The sequence below is a fragment of the Rutidosis leptorrhynchoides genome, chromosome 4 (assembly GCF_046630445.1).
Source record: "Rutidosis leptorrhynchoides isolate AG116_Rl617_1_P2 chromosome 4, CSIRO_AGI_Rlap_v1, whole genome shotgun sequence".
Taxonomy (NCBI): domain Eukaryota; kingdom Viridiplantae; phylum Streptophyta; class Magnoliopsida; order Asterales; family Asteraceae; genus Rutidosis; species Rutidosis leptorrhynchoides.
The window spans coordinates 626,160,363-626,182,068 of record NC_092336.1 but is presented as its reverse complement, the minus strand read 5'-3'; the positions used below and the strand labels follow the sequence as shown (position 1 = coordinate 626,182,068).

The window sequence follows — 21,706 nt, the reverse complement described above, 5'->3', positions numbered from 1 at the left end:
CTAAGATCTTCAAGATCTACTAAAAACTAGGTTCTACAACCAAGGATCTTGTGTACTTAAGTTTGTTTTCAAGTTTGTAGTTTGTTTCTAGTTTTAAAGTTGATGTGTGTGCTAGATCTAAGACTTTGATGAAACTTTGGTTCATCAAACATTATACAACTCTTAAGTGAGTTGATCTACATGTCTTAGACTCACACTTGTGTTGCTAGTGTCAAAACTTAGTTAGAATTACTTTCATTGTTCATGTGTGTGTAGATCTAGGACTTGATGTAACTTTGGTTCATCAAATTCATGTCTTAGACTTGCACTAAGGTTATGATGGACAAATCTTGGTTAAGATGATGTATACACATCCATGAGTTGTGCACTTGAAGCTATACGCATCAAGGATGAGAACCATGATGAGCATCCAACACCAAGATCACCGGAACCCTTGAAAACCCACTGCATTCTGTCCAAATGTTTCTGACCTACTGTTTCTGGACCAGACCAGTAGGTTTGGGTTGATCAAACCTTGATTTTTGGATAGAACTTTTCGAGTAGATAACTTTTCATGTAAGACTCGTCTTCATACGAGTCACGGTTTAGAATCTATGGCCCTCCGATCGTCACTAGGTCCATTTACATTTCAACTTCCTGTTTCAGTTTTCTGTTTGCTGATTTCTGAGTCAAACCCGAACACCTGGGCTACTTTAACTGTGATATTCAGTTATCCCCGTTCGAGTAGATAATTTTTCGTTTAGGACTCGTCTTCATACGAGTCACGGTTTAGGATTTATGGCCCTCCGTTCGTCACTATGTCCTTTAACGTTGTGCAGAAAATTCTGACCTACTCGCACTTAAACCGTCGCCACGGTCAAACTAAGACGAGTTAGATTCTGTAATTTTAACCACACTTAAGGGACTCATAGACGGAGCCATGGCCACTGGTCTCACCTTGTTTCAGTAAGTATAGAGACTGTGGTGACCGACCGAAGTCAGCCTTTGTTTTAAACGACTTTCATAAACGAACCTTACTTGTTACCTTTTGTTTAATGATGATTGATGATGACCCTTATGACCTTAATTACATACTTATGAACCTTTTGAGATGTCTTACTGACTTAGTACTATTTGACTTAGGTTGAGGACACTCGGACCGTTTACTTGCACACCTTTCCGACTACTACCTTACCGTTACTACTAATCATTGTGAGTTATAGCATTCCCTTTTTTACTTTAACTTATTTTGGGAACTGAGAATGCATGCGGATTTTATGTTTTACATACTAGGCACGAGTACTTAAACTTTATATATGTGTGGGTTATATAACGGCAGAAACATTCCCTTTAGCTCGGTAACGTTTAATCATTGGTTTTTGAACCGTGAACGCGAATCTTAGATATGGATCCATAGGGTTTGAAATCCCCACTCGGGCTAGTCGCGCTAGCATTTAACGAGTGTTTAATACTTCGAGGTTATACGCACTTGCCAAGTGCACTTTCAGGGGGTACATTAAACGTTAAGTTAGTTACCGGGTGCCCACGGTTAAGCATATACTTTTACATACTTTTGAACGCTCGTTGTAGCACTGAAATCTCGTGGCCTACTTACTTTACTGTTATACTTAAACTATAGCTCACCAACCTTTGTGTTGACCTTTTTAAGCGTGTATTTCTCAGGTGCTTGAAGTCACTTCCGCTATCATACTAGTCGTGCTGTAGAACCCGCTGCTTAGAGTTGTTATCGCATGACTATTTATCTTGCATTCAAACTTAATTACTTTTGAACTTATGTTATGTAACGACCTTTATGGTCATGTACACTTATTTAACGCTTCTACTTAGTGAAGCATACTTTTGGTTTGTAAAACATTCGACATTTGTTATGACGTCACTTTTATTAATGATTGCAACTCTGTTTTGAAAACGCATATAGTACTTAACCTTGTAATGATCCTGTTGATGATGGTCCGTACATGATGATTTAGTACGGGGCGTCACATCATTTCTCCATTATCATTATTAGTAATTAAATATATTCAAATTATTAGTATTGTTAAGTAATAATAATTTGTAAATATCAATAGACTCCTTATTAATAATATTATTATTAATAATATTATTATTAGTATTATTAAAAAATATTAATATTTATACAGGATATAGATCAAAATTTAAGAACTAGATGTATATATATATATATATATATATATAGATAAACCAGATATATAAATACAAATTATTATCAATAATAATATAATTACTAATTTTAGTTAATATCATTCAATGTTAATATAATTATTATTAATCTAATTATTAATAGTAATATTAATAAATTTATTATTATTATTAGAAATTATTGATACTATTACCATTATTATTAATTTTTTTATTATGATTATTATTTATATAATTATTATTTGTATTAATATATATTTAATTATTTAATAACGCAGATTATATATAATCGTGTATCTACAATACAGAATTCGTTCCTATCTTAATCAAATTCTAACCAACTTTGTTTTCTGTCTCTGGATAAGTTAAACACACAATTAATCGTACAAATTATTGAGGAATCAAAATCTCACTTTATTTTTTTTTTCGTACTGAACAAGAACAGTTTCTGTCGATGCAATTGATATAAAACAAAGCCTTTAATCCAGAATTTGGACGACACTGAATCAATTCCACATTCTCATTATCAACTTATATTTTTATCTGCTTTCAATTGATTGATTTTAATAAAGAAAATTCAAGAAAACAGGTTTATGCCCTGTTCTTGATTTAATTCTTCAAACAGCTCAAATCCTTAATGAATTTCAAAAATTAGAAGTGCAGTGTTGTTAGGATTGGGTCGTTTAAACTATCTACAAGGTATGAAAATCCAGATTTCTATATTGAATTCAAATTTTTGAAGTCAAACTTTTTATATAAAAAGTCAAACTTTTTGATTAACATAAAATTCGTATTCTTATTGATGTTTCAATTCAAATTAATGATTCAGAGAGTTTCTAATAAGGATTGTGAATCTTTTTCATGTTGTGATCGGGACCTAAAATGTCTTTAAAATTCAAATGTGATTTAGAGTTTATAAACTAGTCTATATGTCTGTTACAGCGAATTTTGTTATTTAATTAATGTAATTGATTCAAACAACGTTTATGGATCGTGTCTGTTTAATTTAAGATTCCTAAAAACAACAATTAAATTGTGTTTAAGTGGGGATTCGATCTGTGGAGGATTTAGGAGATGAAGAAGATGAAAATGGTTTTTCGATAGAAACGGTTTAAATATAATTAAATGGTAATAATAATCAGATAAGCAGTCGCAGAGGAATGGTCAGGGGATTGTTCGGGTATTCAAGGGGTCACGGGTTCGAGCCCTGTCGTGGGCAATTCTTTTTAGAAAAACTTTCAAAAGGGTATACACATTTATATTTTATTTTCATTATTATTATTATTATGATTATTATTATTATTATTATTATTATTATTATTATTATTATTATTATTATTATTATTATTATTATTATTATTATTATTATTATTATTATTATTATTATTATTATTATTATTATTACTACTACTACTACTACTAATGTTGTTATTAATATTATTTAGGGTTATTACAAGTATTATAATTATCATAATTATTATTAGTATTATTAATTATAGTTATTATTAATAATTAAATTATTATTATTATTAACATTAATACATGTTATATCACTATTATTATAAAATTAGTTATTATTATTAACTATATTAGTATCATCATTTAGTATTATCATAACTAATATTATTATTTATAGTATTATTAATTGTGTTATTTTTGCTAGTAATATTATTAGGATTTCAAGAATACTAAACAGATTAATTATTAATAAAAGGTATTATGATAAAGATTAGGAGATTGATTATAATTATATGAATACATGTAGATTATGATTATGAATACAAATTAATATTAAAAGAAACTATAGTCATTAGTTGATAGATTAAACACGAAAGTTATGATTGTTATAATTATGAATATACAAGTTTAATAATATTGTTAAGATTAAAAAATATAGAAATTCTGGATATAAATATTATTATGAAAAATTATTAAATCTTAACTAAAGTATGTTTTAAAATGGATTATTATAATTAATATTATCATAGTTATTTTAAAAAATCTAGTATTATTATCATTATTAATATCATTATTAACATTATTATTATTATCACTTTTATCATTATTATAGAGTATCAATATTATTACTCATAATAGTATTATCATAACTATTAATTACAAACAAGTAATCCTTATATTAAAAATATATTTAACTTAACTATATTAACAATTATATATATATATAATGAAAGTATATAAATAATGAAACTTATAATTTATTAAATATATAAATTACATCACTAATAATAATATATATTTATTCGATTACGATTATATGTATTAATGAATATACAAATGATATAGGTTAATGAATCCGAGGCCAACCCTGCATTGTTCAGTTGTTCAAAGTCGTCATATGTATTTTTACTACAAAATACAGTATCGTGAGTTTCATTACTCCCTTTTATATATATTTTTGGGACTGAGAATACATGCGCTGCTTTTATAAATGTTTTACGAAATAGACACAAGTATCAAAATTACATTCTATGGTTGGATTATTAAACCGAATATCGCCCCTTCAAGTCTGGTAACCTAAGAATTAGGGAAATGGCCCCTAATTGACGTGAATCCTAAAGGTAGATCTATCGGGCCCAACGAACCCCATCTAGGGTATGGATGCTTTAGTACTTCGAGGTATTATTTAGTACATTAGCTGCGCGCTGTATACTGGGGGATATTCTATATGCATATTGTTAATGTCGGTTACCAGGTGTTCAATCCATATGAATGATTTTTAATTCGCGGGTTACGCGTGTTATTATGTACTCGGGTTACGTGTACAATTGAATATCTGAAATCTTGTGGTCTATTAAAATAATAGAAATGAATGTTTATGATAAACTAATGAACTCACTAACCTTTTGGTTGACACTTGAAAGCATGTTTATTCTCAGGTATGAAAGAAATCTTCCGTTGTGCAAATTGCTCATTTTAGAGATATTACTTGGAGTCATTTATGACATATTTCAAAAGACGTTGCATTCGAGTCGTCGAGTTCATCAAGATTATTACTAAGTCAATTATAGTTGGATATACTATGAAATGATATGCATGCCGTCAACTTTCGATGTAATGAAAGCTTGTCTTTTAAAAACGAATGCAATGTTTGTAAAATGTATCATATAGAGGTCAAGTACCTCGCGATGTAACCAATTGTAATGTATTCGTCCAGATGGATTTGGACGGTTCGTTAGAAAATATGAATTAAAACTGGAAGCCGGATGACGGAGGACTTTGAAGTTATGATAATGGAATCAATCTACATCGACCATATATCCTTTACGGAGTAACTTTTTCATAATACCTACGCATTTATTGCTTGTACCATATAACGATGTGCTGTAAAGCGTACTGCTCATATCTTGCTAGTGTTTATTCTTAGAGTGCCGAATGCTTTTTTTTTATATGTCCATCATTCAGAGACTGAAATATTCTATATTATATACATACATTGAGACCCACTGCAGAAAGCTAATGACTTCAAGGTTCGCAGCTTCTTTGAATTGTACCTCGTTATGTACTCTTGTATTAATTCTCTGTTTGTATGATGATAAAGATTCCATTTTGTGTAATCCATAATGATATTAAATGTAATCCATCATGAAACATGACAGCGTATGGAGGTAATACTTCATGAAGGGTTCTGTCCTGATGGGCACCAAAAAATAGATAAAAATAGATAAAATTGCACGAACGCCAATTTTTCATCTAAATTTGTGCCTTCGAGCCAGATGCGCATTCCTGGTTTAATGTGATGGCGTTGAAATATGTTCACAAAATTATTCCCAACGACCGGTAAACGTTTTATTGTTCTTCTGAATATTTCTTGATATTGATATTTCTGATAAGTTCTTGTTGTATTCATGACTTCAAGGTATTTGATTTATTCTGGACATTTCTGCTCCAATAATTTCACTCGGGTACGTTGATGTGTGAAACAAACATGCATTTCACCGCTTACCATTTGTGATCGGGTTGAATATCTGTTCAATCAAAAGTTGTTTCTTGAAACTTTCATGGAGCATATAGTAATGAGCACGGATCCATAGAGTTAGTTCCGTTGAAGTTTGTTTTTTTGTTCTGTTTACTGAACGCTTGCGGGAATTAATTAGCATTTTAACGTGTTAACCATCTTCGTCCACTTACGGACCACGACATGCGTTTCTTTCAATATTGCTTTGCCAACTTGTAAACGGGATTAATTTTTGAATTTGATGCCCAAACGGTGACCGGAGTTCAGCAAACGGAAGTTTTTCCAAGACATAATATGTATACAATACTTGCATTATATGTAGACGGATATTGCCTTGAATTGATATACGGAGAACGGACATCCTGAATAGATGACTTGAAGTTGTTTATCGGATCAAAGTATAATGAACGGAGATAACATGGATATCTGGTAATTGAATTTCAGAAGACGGATTACGGTGAACAGGATACGTCTTCTATGCCTTTGAATTTGATCATCGGATGACTTTGCTAGGCATCTATAGTTGCCATTAATTGTTGTTAATTGCATAAGTCGAAAGTCAGACCACATAATATTCATATCTTCGTTCATTAATATCTTGTTTGTTTTGGATTGATGCCGGAGAACGGAGACCGGATAGTGTCTTCATGAACGTAAACTTCGGTTGTTGTAAATGGATTTATCGCCGGAAGACGAACCACGGTGGAAATAATACGTCTTTTATGCTTATGAAATTGATTGTTGAACGGCTTCATTACGTTAAAACAAAGCTAGAATTGCCCCCTTGGTTCGGAGCACCGTATTAAACTCAAAACTTAGATGTATCTCGAACGGCGGCCTGGAGTTCGGTCATACTTCAAAAGTTGGCATAATTGTCGTCCGTTTGAAGTCGAGGAAGTTCGTGTAGCATCGTATCATCTTCAATTTATTTTTTCCGTCATGCAAATTGAATTGATAAGTGTAAAATTGATTCTGAGGACACAACACGTGTCCATCTATTTAAACGCATAATGTATGCCTTGATTTCTCATATGATATTTTGATATGTAGAACGGATCACGAAAGCGCAACACGTGTCTATCCACTAAAACATATTCACTTGGTGAATATATGCATGTAGATACAGTCTTATTTGATGTATTTCTTTAATTTTCTTTTCGCACACCGGGCGATGAATTTTATAAAGAACTTCAGTAAATATTTGTAGCAAAACGCACAACGATTGACGGATGATGAATTGAGGTAAGACTAGCAAACTGTTGAACGGAGTACGGATAGTAGTTTGTTCGTCGTGCTTGGTCGTTTGTAATTTTAGGACTGGTAATAACTTCATAGTTAAACTGGATCATGCGAATCAAATTTGAGCAAGTGGATGTAGGTATATAGGTTCCACTTGATGTATTTCTTTAATTTCTTTTTTGTACACCGGGTAGCGCGCAGCAGATATGTATGAGTAGGACTTCTAACAAATTGCTTTTAATCCAGAAGAAGACGGATAGTAAACTGAGTCCCACGTGGTGATGAATCATGGAGACTAAATCAAGATAGATAATTGTAGCCGACCGCACCAACTTTCTGTCAGTCTCCTTCAATTTTGCACGGTTTTGTGATTCTTTGAAACGGATGACGGAGTAATTTTTATAAGTCAGAATGTAACAATTTTTGTATTCCGGATGACAGACAACTTTATTGTATATTCTAACTTTTTTGCTTCTAGTCATAGAATCGGATGGCGCCATTTGTTAATACGTATTTTCTCTACTAGAGAGTAGGTACATACGTACTAGTGCAAAGTAGAATGAACAATGTGAGGAGTAGTTTTCCGATTGACGTTTACCCTCGGGACGAATCCCTGCAGACGCGGATCATGGTCAAAAACTATGGCGTGGCTTAAGTCAATCTTAAAATAGGGCTCGCGTATGTTCTGACTGTATCCCTGGTGCTGGGCGGATGAAGTCATGCCTTGGTGCTGGGCGAATGAAGTTATGCCTTAGAACTGGGAGGAAGAAGTCATGCCTTGGTGCTGGTCAGATGAAGTCATGCCTTGGTGCTGGGCGGATGAAGTCATGCCTTGGAGCTGGGAGGAAGAAGTCATGCCTTGGAGCTGGGAGGAAGAAGTCATGCCTTGGTGCTGGGCGGATGAAGTCATGCCTTGGAGCTGGGAGGAAGAAGTCATGTCTTGGAGCTGGGAGGAAGAAGTCATGCCTTGGAGCTGGGAGGAAGAAGTCATGTCTTGGTGCTGGGCGGATGACAGATGAAGTATAGAGAGAGAAAGCGTGTATGAGAGAGAAAGTCTAGAGAGAGAGTAGTATGCTGCCCAGAAATTGGGACTCGAAGTCATGGAGAGTGGAGAGTGGAGAGTGGATGGAAAGTGTGTGAGAGAGAAAGTGAAATGGCTGCTCATTTTTTTCTTGTCTCAAATGAGGTGAGGGGCTCTTCTATTTATAGGCAAAGTTTGGGCTAGTGAGGAGTTTCTTGGGCTTAATTAATGGGAAAGCCCAATAACTTGCATGTCTTTACTAATTTGGGCATAACTTTCTCATACGAACTTCGATTGAGGTGATTCAAAAGCCCAAACGTCCGTAACTCAAAGCTCCACATCTTTCATTTTATGCGTGTAGACCATAAGGTACACCATTATACTCAAATGAAAAACTAGGAACATATTTATTCCGTTCTTCCATTTTGTTAACGAGCATTTGAGAATCACTTGCATTGATAAAAACATTCAAATCTCGTCTCCAGTTTCTGAAATCAGTTACAGTCCCATGCACATTTTTCTCAGACCCTTTCATATTGCTATAAACTTCGTATGCTTTTGTTGGACCAATATTTGACACTGACGAATGGTATACAAACAACTGCTCTGCATACTTCATCTGTCTTTCTGCTTTACTTAAATGTCAGTATTCTTGGGGTAGCAACTCATGATTATGTTGTTCTTGAAAGTCGGACAGTATAAACGTATTAGTTCCATACACCCAGTCAAATTTAACCCTAGCCCTACATCCGGTGCATTCCATGTTGCTTTTCCTAATTGGCTTTTTACTACGTTGCAATGTGTCAAAGTTCACTTGCATTGGCACACCACCCCTATTGCACAAGTAATATTTCTGCTTCACTAACCCAGATTTTGAAGTCTTTTGAGTTGACTTTCTTATGTCAAAACATGCATGAAATGCGTATAACCTATACATCTTTTCACACTCTTCAAGTGTTCCATAATTTTTTCCAACAATTGGTAATAAACTCTCATCAACGATTGGTGCATAATACAATGAACCACCTGGTGTTTCGTTTTTACGCGTTGTAGCTACTTTTGGTGTATCTATACATGCCCAAAAAAAAAGACAATCACATGTGATTTAAATGTTCACTAAATATAACTTAAACAACTAACACATGATCGCTGACTAATATGTTACTTTCACTCATTCATATCTAATAAAGACAATCACATGTGATTTAACTGTTATCCACTCATTCATATGACAAATGACTTTGACAATCACAAGTGATTTTTAACAAGGAACAAGTGCATGATAAGAGACAGATATACATATCACATATAGTATTATCATAAAACAAAATCACATGTGATTAAATAAACATAATCACATGTTATTGAATACATACAATCACAGTATAATCACAGGTATTAAATCACAGTAATGTATCAGCATAATACCCAATCACATGTGATCTAATACGAAAAAATTTACAATCTGTTTTATTTCATCATACGTATAATCACAGGAATTAACATAAAACAAAATCACATGTGATTAAATAAAGATAATCACATGTGATTGAATATATACAATCACAGTATAATCACAAGTATTAAATCACAGTAATGTATCATCAAAATACCCAATCACATGTGATGCAATACGAAAAAAATTACAATCTGTTTGATTTCATCATACCTATAATCACAGGTATTAACATAAAACGCAATCACATTCACATGTGATCACTAATCAATTTTAATACTCAGTAATGTATTATTATATATACGCAATCACTTGTGAACCAATACGAAACAAAAAACATACCTGTAGCGTTATCTATGATTTCTTCATCACTGATCTCGTATTCTACTTCAATTTGTTCGTTTTCTGGCTCCATTGCTTCGTATTCTTCTTCCATTGATTAATTGATTGGACAATTTGATTCGCAGTAGTGAAACGATCATGCAACAAAATACATATCATTAAACTCAATCACATGTGATTGACTAACTTGAAATTTACAACAGTTTAGTTTCTGTCTTCATTCTATTTATGATTATCACTTTATATAACAGTAATGCATATCATAAAACACTTACATGTGATTTTTCAGTTTTTTACAGGAAATTACATGTGATTGACAAAGAAATTACTTAAATTCAAAGTAAATACTGTTTCATCCAAATTTAATCACATGTGATTAAAGAAGAAACAATACACATACCTTCATCATTCTGGATTTCGATTTGTTCTTCGTTACTGATATCGATTTCTGGTTCCATTTGCTTAAATTGAAGGTGAATATCAATTGATTTTGAGAAGAATTCGTATATCCTGCAATTTTTGAGTGATCGACTCTTTTTACGAATCAACGTTAAATCCGTTAAGGAATCGTATGATCATAAATCGGAGCTATAACGGTGTTAACGAGGTTGAAGATGACCGATCGTTCGCCGGAGAAACGTTAATCGCCGATCGCCGGGAGCCTGTTAGGGTTTTGAGGGATTTGATCGATAGCCTTCGTGGTTTTGTTAAGTACGTAAGGGTGTAATTGGCAAATGACGAAAATACCCTCCCAGTACAAATTGGTGGTTTAATCTGATGCATTGATCAAAAAAGATCCAAAGGCTGAGATGTGTTCCTTGGTTCTCAACCTTTTACTTGTTTTCTCCTGATTACAACTCATAATTCTATTAAAACCATCTATTTTTCAGTTGGTTTTTAAAAATTTTAGGACGATCTTGATTATTGATTAAGTTAGCAGAGTCTATTTCTGAACTCTTAAAAAAATTTAATAATATATAATACTAGTAAATTTTTGTTTTTTTCTTTTAGCAAAAAACAAAAATATATTAAATTAATCAAACCTAGCCATCAAAATAATAGCTTGGCCCAATACAAAACAATGATTCACGTTCTTTTTTTTTAACGGCAAAGATTGATTGACTATATAAAAAAACGCTCCCTAGCAAGACGCCAAGAGAGGGATTACAAAGGCTTTAGAAGTCAAGAGTTCCAATTTGAAACTACATGGCCTCTATTTCTTAACTAGTTAATCATTAAACATCAAAATTTTATGTGAAAATCTATCCAAATTATATCAAGAAGACTTATTAAACAACTATAATTTTCTACTACTACAATTTTCTATTCACGCAAAATGATATTAATTTAATTTTACGTCATACATATTGTTTATATAAATGATTATCAAACAAATTATTACTATCATTCAAAACTAACTTCATTCAAGAGCTTTTGAATCATTCGAATTATGTATCATTCGGCCCTTGATCATTCAATTTCATTAAACACAACTTAGTTACCCTAACATAAAGACAAAGTTATGACTTTATTATTTAAGTTTATATGAAAAGTAGAGTCTCCAGGTCATAAGCACCACAAAATAATACTCAAGACCGAAGCAGCAGAATATATTAGCTAACAGTAACACAAATTACACAAAAGCATCCAATAAATAAGTTTCATCATCCAACGTCAATCGAAACTAAAACCACCAAACCCGTCCTGTACAGCAAAAGTATATGTGCATGATGTTGGTCGATAATTAGACTACGACGAGTGCCAAGTACTCTTCAATAGCTTCACTTTCTCTTGTAAGTTCCACGTCATAATCAGAGAATGCATCTTCAGTTTTTAATTCCTCATAAAGTTCATCTTCCATTTCCACATCCCTCTTTACTTCATCAGCAAAAGCCGACATATCACCACCGTTCGGAACGGTTTCATTCGCGACACTACGACTTGAACCGCCACTAGAACTACCAATGTTGTCCGCCAGTGGACCTGTAGCCGAAGCATTCCCATTTGGTGCACCCTGCTCAAGCAGATGATTTAACGCCAGTTCTTCGGTTCCAAAAGCACGAATAGCAGCATTAACTAACAAAAGTAACATATAAATAAATATTAATCAATAAATCAATATAAAATATAGTAATAAAAATCTGATTATTCAACATCACATTGACAGTTCCAACTTCCAAAATTTACATCCAAACACCCCCTCAAGTATTATACTATAAAGAATAAATTATTTACTTAGTCCTTACGGCTGTATCAATATTATTGATTCAGTCCATTAAACTTTTTAATTATGACGTTAGTCCTTCAATTAGAAAGTTCTAACTTAGGGTGCGTTTGATAAAACTGAATGATTTAGCGCCGAATGGTTCATAATCTGAATGATTCAGAGGCTCTAAATAAACTTGTAACCGAATGAAAATAATATGTTTGATAATCATATTGAATGAACGAGTTGAATTAGGTAGAATTACCTTATTAACGTGTTACATGAATAAAAAAGTTCAATATACTTGTTTATTAAGTGTTCTGGATATGATTTGAGGATATGATTTGAGAAGTATATCACAGAAAATTTAGGTGTTTGATGGTTAAGAGAGCGTTTCAACACTCAATGCTGAACCATTCAGCATCATATGTCATTCAGATGTTAGAAACAAACATGTTGAATGCTAAATGGTTCAACATTCAGCGCTGAACATTCAGCGCTGAACCATTCAATTAAGAGGTAAACAAACACACCCCTTAGATAGTCCTTTAAGCTAATGAACATTAATAATTTAAATGTTAGTAATGTAGATTAAAGGACACTATGTAGGTATCAAGTTTTTTTAATAAAAGACTTTTTTAAGCAATAGATTTCTAAATAAAGGACTGTCAACATTATTTAATTTTTTAAAAGACTAAATCAATAGTTTAGATACAAATATAAGGACCAACGAAGGAATTTACTCTATAAGAAAATGAAGATTACAGTTACCTGTTTCTCTGGGGAAACCCATGGATGCGAGTCTCTCGATAGACTTATCTTCAGCTTGACGCAATCTCTTCTTCTTTCGTGATTCAATGAAAAGCTACAAAATAATCAAGATTATAAGACTTCTTATGTCGGTTTAAGAAGTTCGAGTGTAAATAATCATATCCGAAAAGTACCTGTATATCAGAATTTGTCTCTGGATTCGTTAGGTCATCAAGAGCTTTTTGGGTTTCGTTTTCGTTTCTTCGAAGGGACTCTGCTGCTAGTTCTTTGTCAAAACTGCCAACACCAAGAACCTTATCAACTTGATATTAATGTGAACAGAACATAATAAAAAAAAGAGCAAAATCCATTAAAAGGTAACATTTTTGCTTCGATTTCCTATTTTAGGTAACCTATGTTTATTTTGACGTTTAAAGGATTGTTTTATCAAATGTTAACCAAAAAGAGAAGCATCGTTACTTTTAAGTTAGAACTATGTCAAAAAATTAACGATACTCTTTTTTCTTAAGTAAATCATATGCAAGTCTTATTATTGGCACCTACCTGAGGATAACGAACATATGCAAGCCTGATAATTGACACAGACGTGTGATGTTAACCTTCTATGATCATATTACGAACATAACAAGAATTAAGTAAATATCCAGTTCGTAAGAATCATCATTCACGAAGTCTTCCATATCCTCGGGTAGGTGCCAATGATCAGGTATGCATATGATTTACTTAAAAAAATTGAGTATCGTTAATTTTTTGACGTTCTAACTTAAAAATAGCGTTACTCTTCTTTTTAATTAACATTTGATAAAATAATCCTTTAAACGTCAAAATAAACATAAATGACCTAAAATAGGAAATTGAAGCAAAAATGTTACCTTTTAATGGAATTTGCCATCACAATACAACGATGAACACTTACCCAATTGAAACCAATTCCTTTAACTTGAGAAGATTGACGGCTTTTTTGAGCGGTGTAACTCCAAACTTCTTCTGCTCCCTGTAATTTTGTTCTCATGAACAATGATTAGTTTAATTTTTTCTTAAAATTGTTCTAATTTAACCATAAAAAAGGCACTTACATGATCTCAATTTTCCGTTTAATGTTCTCCTCAATTTTCAGCTGTTTCTTAGCATTTTCCTCAATGAGAAAATTAACGGCCCGCTCAGGATCTTGATGGTTCATACGTAATGCTCTTTTCGCAGATTGTTCTTTATACCCCATTCCCATTAGCATCGATAGCGCCTCATCTGGAACCTGGAGCTGCAATTATATAATATAGATCCAATTAAGAAACACAACATTTTTTATCTATCCAATTAAGAATAAACAATAAAAAGTCACAAAATAATTACATAAGTACCTGCAAATATCTATCTCTAGCACTACTTAACGATTTCTTTGCCTTTTCGAGATCACCACTATGGTATGCCACTATACCTTCTAGCAACTCCAACCTCAAGTGCCTATATAACAAAACTAGTGTTATATACTGTATATATATACATACAGGTATATATAGATACATAATGAAGTTTCTTACAGTGCAAGTTCAGGATGTGCATTGCCATGAAGAAGTCTAAGTCGGGTAGATTCTTTCCCGTGAGATCTTTCAATTCCGATTCGAGCTTCTTGAAGGCGTTTTCCAGCAACTGATAACTTACTGATGTCTTTTAGCATGAAATAGCACCAAACCATGTCTATTTGGAGTATTGGGAAATTGTCAATTAGCTGCAAACAAAAGAAATACAAAAAAATGATAAAATTGTCAAAGTCACATAACCAGTACAATATGTGAAATATACGTCAAGATGTCAAATAAAGATAAGGATTTTGCCATGGTTGTCATTAACGTGTTTTATATTATTGTACATAGTGGTTATCAATTACAGTACTTTTTAACTGGCGGTTATCAAATTGTAGAATAATATAAAGCACGTTAACAAAAGAAAAGTCAAAATTTGACTGAATGATCAAATTGATATTAGCATCTCACACGCTATAAAAGAAAAGTAATTAATAGATTAATATTTGGTTTACCTGAACGACACTGGAATCACATAACGAGAAAGCCTCCTACAAAAAACAACATGAAATCATTATCACAACACAAATTATTTTAAAACGTGCACGACCCGAGCAAGAATGTGCATACAATCATGATATAAAGCTATGTAATTTACCTCCCCCATGGTCAAAATTTCTAAGGCATCATCATACTTTTTATTTTTGACCAATCTTTTTGCTTTTCCATGAAACATAAGCCCCATCATCAGTGCCCTGCCGAATCAGCATTAACCGTCAAACCTCAATAAATAATATTCATCCCCTTATTATGATAACAACAGCATAAGCATATAAAGTTTTAATTGGTTAAAAAGATCATACTTTTGATCTTCTTCAGTGCCTAGCTGCACTTTCTCTCCACTTTGATTCGCCAATTCAATGTTGAAATCTTCATCCGGCAACGAACCATCAGCGTGCCTAGTTGCCAATGAAGTTGCAGCAACCCTGTACATTACATAAATGTCACCGCTTTAGTCTTCAAACATACTCCGTACTAAACGACCCGTTATAATCTACTTTATGTTATCTTTAGCGTTTGTTACTACTTGTTACAGTTCGACTTTAAATGAAACAAAGGTGTACAACATGATAATAAGTTTATAGCAGCAAAACTATTACTTTATAATCAGCTTGGTTGAAAATAATATATTTCACCTCAGCATTAAAAAGTAACATCAGAAACTTTAATACTAAGTTTCAAACAAGCAGTATCAAGCTGCTTATCGATAACAAATAATTTCACCCTAAAGTAAGCATATAAATATAAGCAATTTTCGTCGTCTAAACAGTCCAAAGTATCTAGTTTCAAAAACACAATGATCTACGATATCACACACCCCCTAAATGATTGTATACCAAAAGATGCAACTGACGAACTATATCTAACTTACTGTTGATACCACTTAAACAAAATTTACTAAGTAATTTTAAGTATAAAAAATATATAATATAACTTCACCGTTAACAATAGCTAAAGAAAACTGATCAATTACTAAACAGCACCCACAATAAAAGATTAAAACTTTAAAGCAACTTATGATTAAAACAAAACGATCAGACAAACCCCAACACGCAATACAAAACTATGATCAAACAAGAATAAAATTTAATCAATTTTCACACACCCACAAACAAAAATCAAATTTTTCAGAAAACTCATGATCAAAAGCACAAAAAACCTAAAAAATAAATAGAAAATTATGATCAAGAAGTCGTAAATAAAAATACAAACTTGAGTCTTTGAAGCCTGATAGTCTTCTCTTCTTCAGCAACCAATTCCTTCCCTTGATCAGGTGACACCCTAGTGACCAAAATCTTTGAATTATTTTTCACCCCCAACTCACTCAATTTTAGGGTTCCGTTATCATCTTTCAACACTTTTCCTGAGCAAATAAGGTTAATTGAATCGATTGAACAGTTTAATCGATTTGATATTTCTTGTTTTAAAAAGGGTACAGTCCATTGTTCTAAATCAGTCTCCAAAACACCACACCATGCTCCTGCTATTTTCAATTTTGCAGCCATTGTGGGTTTTGAGTGATCAAGATTACTGAAAAATAGACGACGTTTTTGTTTTGGGGTTCGTAAAAGATGATGAAATTATAGAAGAAACTTCTTGTTAAAAGGTTTTGTCGTTGTTTGTTTATACGACTCTTAATTTATTTACGAGTAAAATAATGTTTGGGGTGATGTTTTACAATGACCCATATTGTTTTAGAAAGCCTCTTCATATATCCATCTTAATGTATTTTTTTAAAGTTAAGGTGTCTTTGACAGTAGGTGGTGTTAATATATGTTGATAATATTATAAAACTTTTTTTTTGATAAATTTTTATATCTATAGTTTCTATTAAAATATTGTAATGATATGTCATTATTATGCTAATTGCTTTGTTAAAAAATTAAAAAATAAAAGAAAAAAATCTAAGCACAGGAGGTGATGTCATTAATCTAAACAAATTTAAGTTAAAATTAAATCTTATTAATTAATTATTATTATTAAATCTTATTAGTAAATATTTTAATTATAATAAATTAAATAATTTTGTATTATTTTAATTAATTATTTTAAATTGAGTACGAAAAAATATATAAAAGCTAGGCAGAAGGAAAATTCTAAATTTATATTTTAATTTACACTTTTAAAATAAAATGACAATCAATATAGTCTCTTATGATTAGATATGTATTGTTTAATATCATTTTAGGTGTTTGATGAAATGTTCAGCTGACGAGTTTTTTAGTTGAACTCGGTGGTTCCACGGGTCATTAAACTAAATGACTTTAACATTTACATTTACATAATACTTAAAACATATCATTAAACTATTTCGTTTAAACAAATCCGTAGTTTCAAGTGTCATTTCACTAGTACTTTACTAAATGATATAAAAATAATTGAAATAGAGCGCATTTAAAAAAAATGATAAAAGTATCATTTTTAGACTCACATATTCAAATATTATTAAAAAGTTAAGAAAGCTACTAAATTAATGAAACGTATAGAATACCAATATATACTTAAAATAATACTACATATTTATATATGTTATACATAAATAGTCCATTAAATTGATAAAAAAGATACAAAGAAACAATTAATAAAGAAATAAAATTAAAAAATAAAAGGAAATTAATTCGTACACTACCAGTTTTTAGCCGTATACCATCAAACATACATTATAATGTTGTATTGTAAAGCATGTTTTAATAAATAAATTTAATAAACTGATATATTTAACAAATACTCTGTATAATTTTATATAAATAATGTATATATCTATACATATATTTTATTATAAAAACTAAAGATAAGACAAAAAAAAATCTTGAATACATCACTAATTGTGGATTCACGATACAAACTTATATATATATATATATATATATATATATATATATATATATATATATATATATATATATATATATATATATATTAGGTTCTTGAGTCCGTGCGTTGCACGGGTGTATAAAAAACTTTGAAAAAAATATAATTTGCAGTACATATTAGTATGTAAATAGCGATACTAAAAAATAGAAAAGGTATAAAAATTACTTAAGACCTGTGGTGTTGACAAATTTAAAAAAAAATGAATTTAAGAGCCCGTGATATTGACAAATTTTAAAAATTTCTTTTGAGTTTAAGAGCCCGTGGTGTTGACGAATTTTAAAAGTCCTTTTGAGTTTAAGAGCCCGTGCAGCTGACAAATTTTAAAAGTGATTTTGGATACTAAATTAATGAAACGTATAGAACCCCAATACATACTTAAAATAATGTATATTTATATATGTTATAATAAATAGTCCATTAAATTGATAAAAAAAAAATACAAAGAAACAATTAATAAAGATATAAAATTAAAAAATTAAAAAATAAAAGGAAATTAATTCGTACACTACTAGTTTTTAGCCGTACACCACCAAACATGCATTATAATATTGTATTGTAAAGCGTGTTTTAATAAATAAATTTAATAAACTGATATATTTAACAAATACTCTGTATAATTTTATATAAATAATGTATATATCTATACATATATTTTATTATAAACACTAAAGAAAAGACAAAAAAAAAAATCTTGAATACATCACTAATTTACAGTTCATATTAGTATGTAATAACAATACTAAAATAATAGAAAAAATATAAGAATCATTTAAGAACCCGTGGTGTTGGCAAATTTTTAAAAAATTCTCATGAGTTTAAGAACACGTACTGTTGACAAATTTTATCATCCAACATGAATAAAATATAAATTAAAAAACAAAGTAAACTACAAACATATAATATATGTAAGGTGATTAAATCTCAAACAAACTTTGATATAGCTAATTTTTTATAATAATAATAATAGTTATTATTATTATAATATATGATTATAAGTTATCTATAATTTTATATTTAATGGCTCTATTAAGTGAGCCAACAATAAGCGTCAATTTAGTGGCGTTTTGACTGCCACTTAGAGTCTAAATTGAATTCCAGACATGATTTAAAACACATGGGAATTTGATTAGACCATTTTCATGGCGTCTCTTTTTTATTAGTTATTTATTTATTTTACTCTTATTTATTTATTTATATGAATATTATTTATTTTACTTATTTTTTGTTTTATTCTTTTTTTATGTTTTATTTTATTTTATTCTCTTATACTTTTTGGGCCGGAGGTCCCCTTGGAAGGAATCATTTTATCCTTCGAACACAGAAACGGAGGACTTTCTCTACTCTTGGGAGTGTTTCACTCAGGATAGAGAAATGATTTCTCTTTATTCTAGGATAGAGGAAGGATTGTCTACGTCCCACTTCCCCCATACCCCACACGTGTGGGATTAAGTTTGTTGTTGTTGTATAATTCTATATTTAATATATATTCTATTATGTGGCAGTGGAATTTTTAAAATATTATATATATTTTCCACTTCATTTATAAAGATGTTGCAAGTGTATTCTTTTATCTCTGTTTGCATTATACACTCTGTTTAGCTAATTTTTGCATTATTTTCCACGTTAATATTGCATTATATAGTTTGACGTGTTTTTTTATTACTCGTATAAATTCCTTATATATATATATATATATATATATATATATATATATATATATATATATATATATATATATATATATATATATATATATATATATATATATATATATACACACACTAGGTTTTTGAGCCCTTGCGTTGCACGGGTGTGTAAGAGACCGTGCAGAAAATGTAATTTGCAGTTTATGCAAATAACGTTACTAAAAAATAGGAAAAATATAAGAATTATTTAAGAGCCCGTGGTATTGACAAATTTTAAAAATTCTTTTGAGTTTAAGAGCCCATGGTGTTCACAAATTTTAAAAATTTCTTTTGAGTTTAAGAGCCCGTGATGTTAACGAATTTTAAAAGTTCTTTCGAGTGTAAAAGCATGTAGTGTTGGCAAATTTTAACAATGTTGACAAAGTTTATGACGCATACAACTTCTTTTTTCAAAAAAATTGTTTTGAGTTTAAGAGCCCATGGTGTTGACGAATTTCAAAAGTTCTTTTGAGTTTAAGAGCCCGTGGTGTTGACAAATTTTAAAAGTGATTTTGGATGGTATTAGTAACTTAATCTCTACAATTTTCTTTCTCACCATTAATATCTTTTTAATATATAAATTATATACTACGTAATTGTAACAACCCAAACCGTAACCGACCAAACACGACGAAATTTCAAACAAAAAAAATTTTCTGGTGCAGGCCATCTGCGCGGCGCGCCAGGTGGCCGCGCGGCGCGCCAAACCACCTGGACAGCCCGCTGTCCCCGGAAGTCAATTTAATGAAAATGTTTGACTAGTTCCCGACACATTTAGCTAAAACGCTTTTAACCATGACTTCATATATGAAAAACTAGCACGTTTAATTAATAAAATCAAATTTACGAAGCGGGTCCCACATCGACCCAAATTACCCCTTGAGTACCAAAATGCAATATTTGACCATAAGACTTTTAATACAAAACGAAGCCGAGCATGGCGATTGGGGATACGCTACCCAATCCTAAACAATCCAAAAGCAAGTCTCTAAAGCAAACTATGCAAGTCTTCTAGTCCTCGCGCTTACCCGAGCCACCAATCCGCATGCAATCTATAAAAAGAGTCAACAACGAGAGGGTAAGCTAATGCTTAGTGAGTAGAATAAATATATACATGCATATACAACTTACCTACTCGCATCCACGACATCACATAAATACACATAAATCACTTACCTCATCGTACCAAACGCTAGTATCATCAAATCGTATAACTAGCAACCTCATAAGCAATCAATAGCTAGTAACGTCAAACCGTACAACTAGCAACATCGTTAGCATAAATAAATATAAATAATAAATCAAATTAAATGCTAGCATCAACAATTACAATTCATGGTTAACCAATCTCTTCGCTAGGGGAACGACTTCGCGAATCAAGTCATCGATGTTCATAACATTCGTTAGCTTCCAAAAACGGCTATGGCATGCTAACCCCCCGAGGTGTTCCAAAAACGGCTATGGCATCACCCCTCAAGTGTTCCAAAAACGGCTATGGCATCACTTGCTCAATGTGAGTAGAACACGGCTATTACTCACGCTTTCGTACACCAACACGGCTATGTGTACGGGTAACTCAAATAACAACGTGGGAGTAAAACACGGCTATTACTTGCCACTAAATGCACAAACACGGCTATGTGCCTTAGTACAAAACATGGACTAATACGGCTAAGTCCCACAACCTTGGTCACAAAACGGCTATGTGACACCATCAACACGGTACATAAATCATATACATACATATATACATATTCCACTCACAATAATCATTATGGACAAGAACGGCTATGTCCCACCACTACGGTCACAAAACGGCTATGTGACATCATTACTACGGGCAACTATCAATGTGGACAAAATGTCTATATCTCACAACTATGGTCACCAAACGG

General features: G+C 31.6%; 1 protein-coding gene across 1 annotated transcript; it reads right to left on the bottom strand.

Moving 5' to 3' along the window:
* Positions 1-11,672: 11,672 nt before the first annotated feature.
* Positions 11,673-16,878, bottom strand: LOC139904182 (uncharacterized). The gene is made up of 11 exons (XM_071886115.1): positions 16,465-16,878; positions 15,555-15,677; positions 15,350-15,446; positions 15,207-15,242; positions 14,710-14,897; positions 14,530-14,632; positions 14,248-14,429; positions 14,088-14,165; positions 13,345-13,447; positions 13,172-13,265; positions 11,673-12,270 (listed from the first exon to the last, which is right to left on the bottom strand). The coding sequence occupies exons 1-11, from the start codon at positions 16,755-16,757 to the stop codon at positions 11,939-11,941; spliced, it is 1,629 nt and encodes a 542-aa protein (XP_071742216.1). The 5' UTR covers positions 16,758-16,878; the 3' UTR covers positions 11,673-11,938.
* Between the last annotated feature and the right edge of the window lie 4,828 nt (positions 16,879-21,706).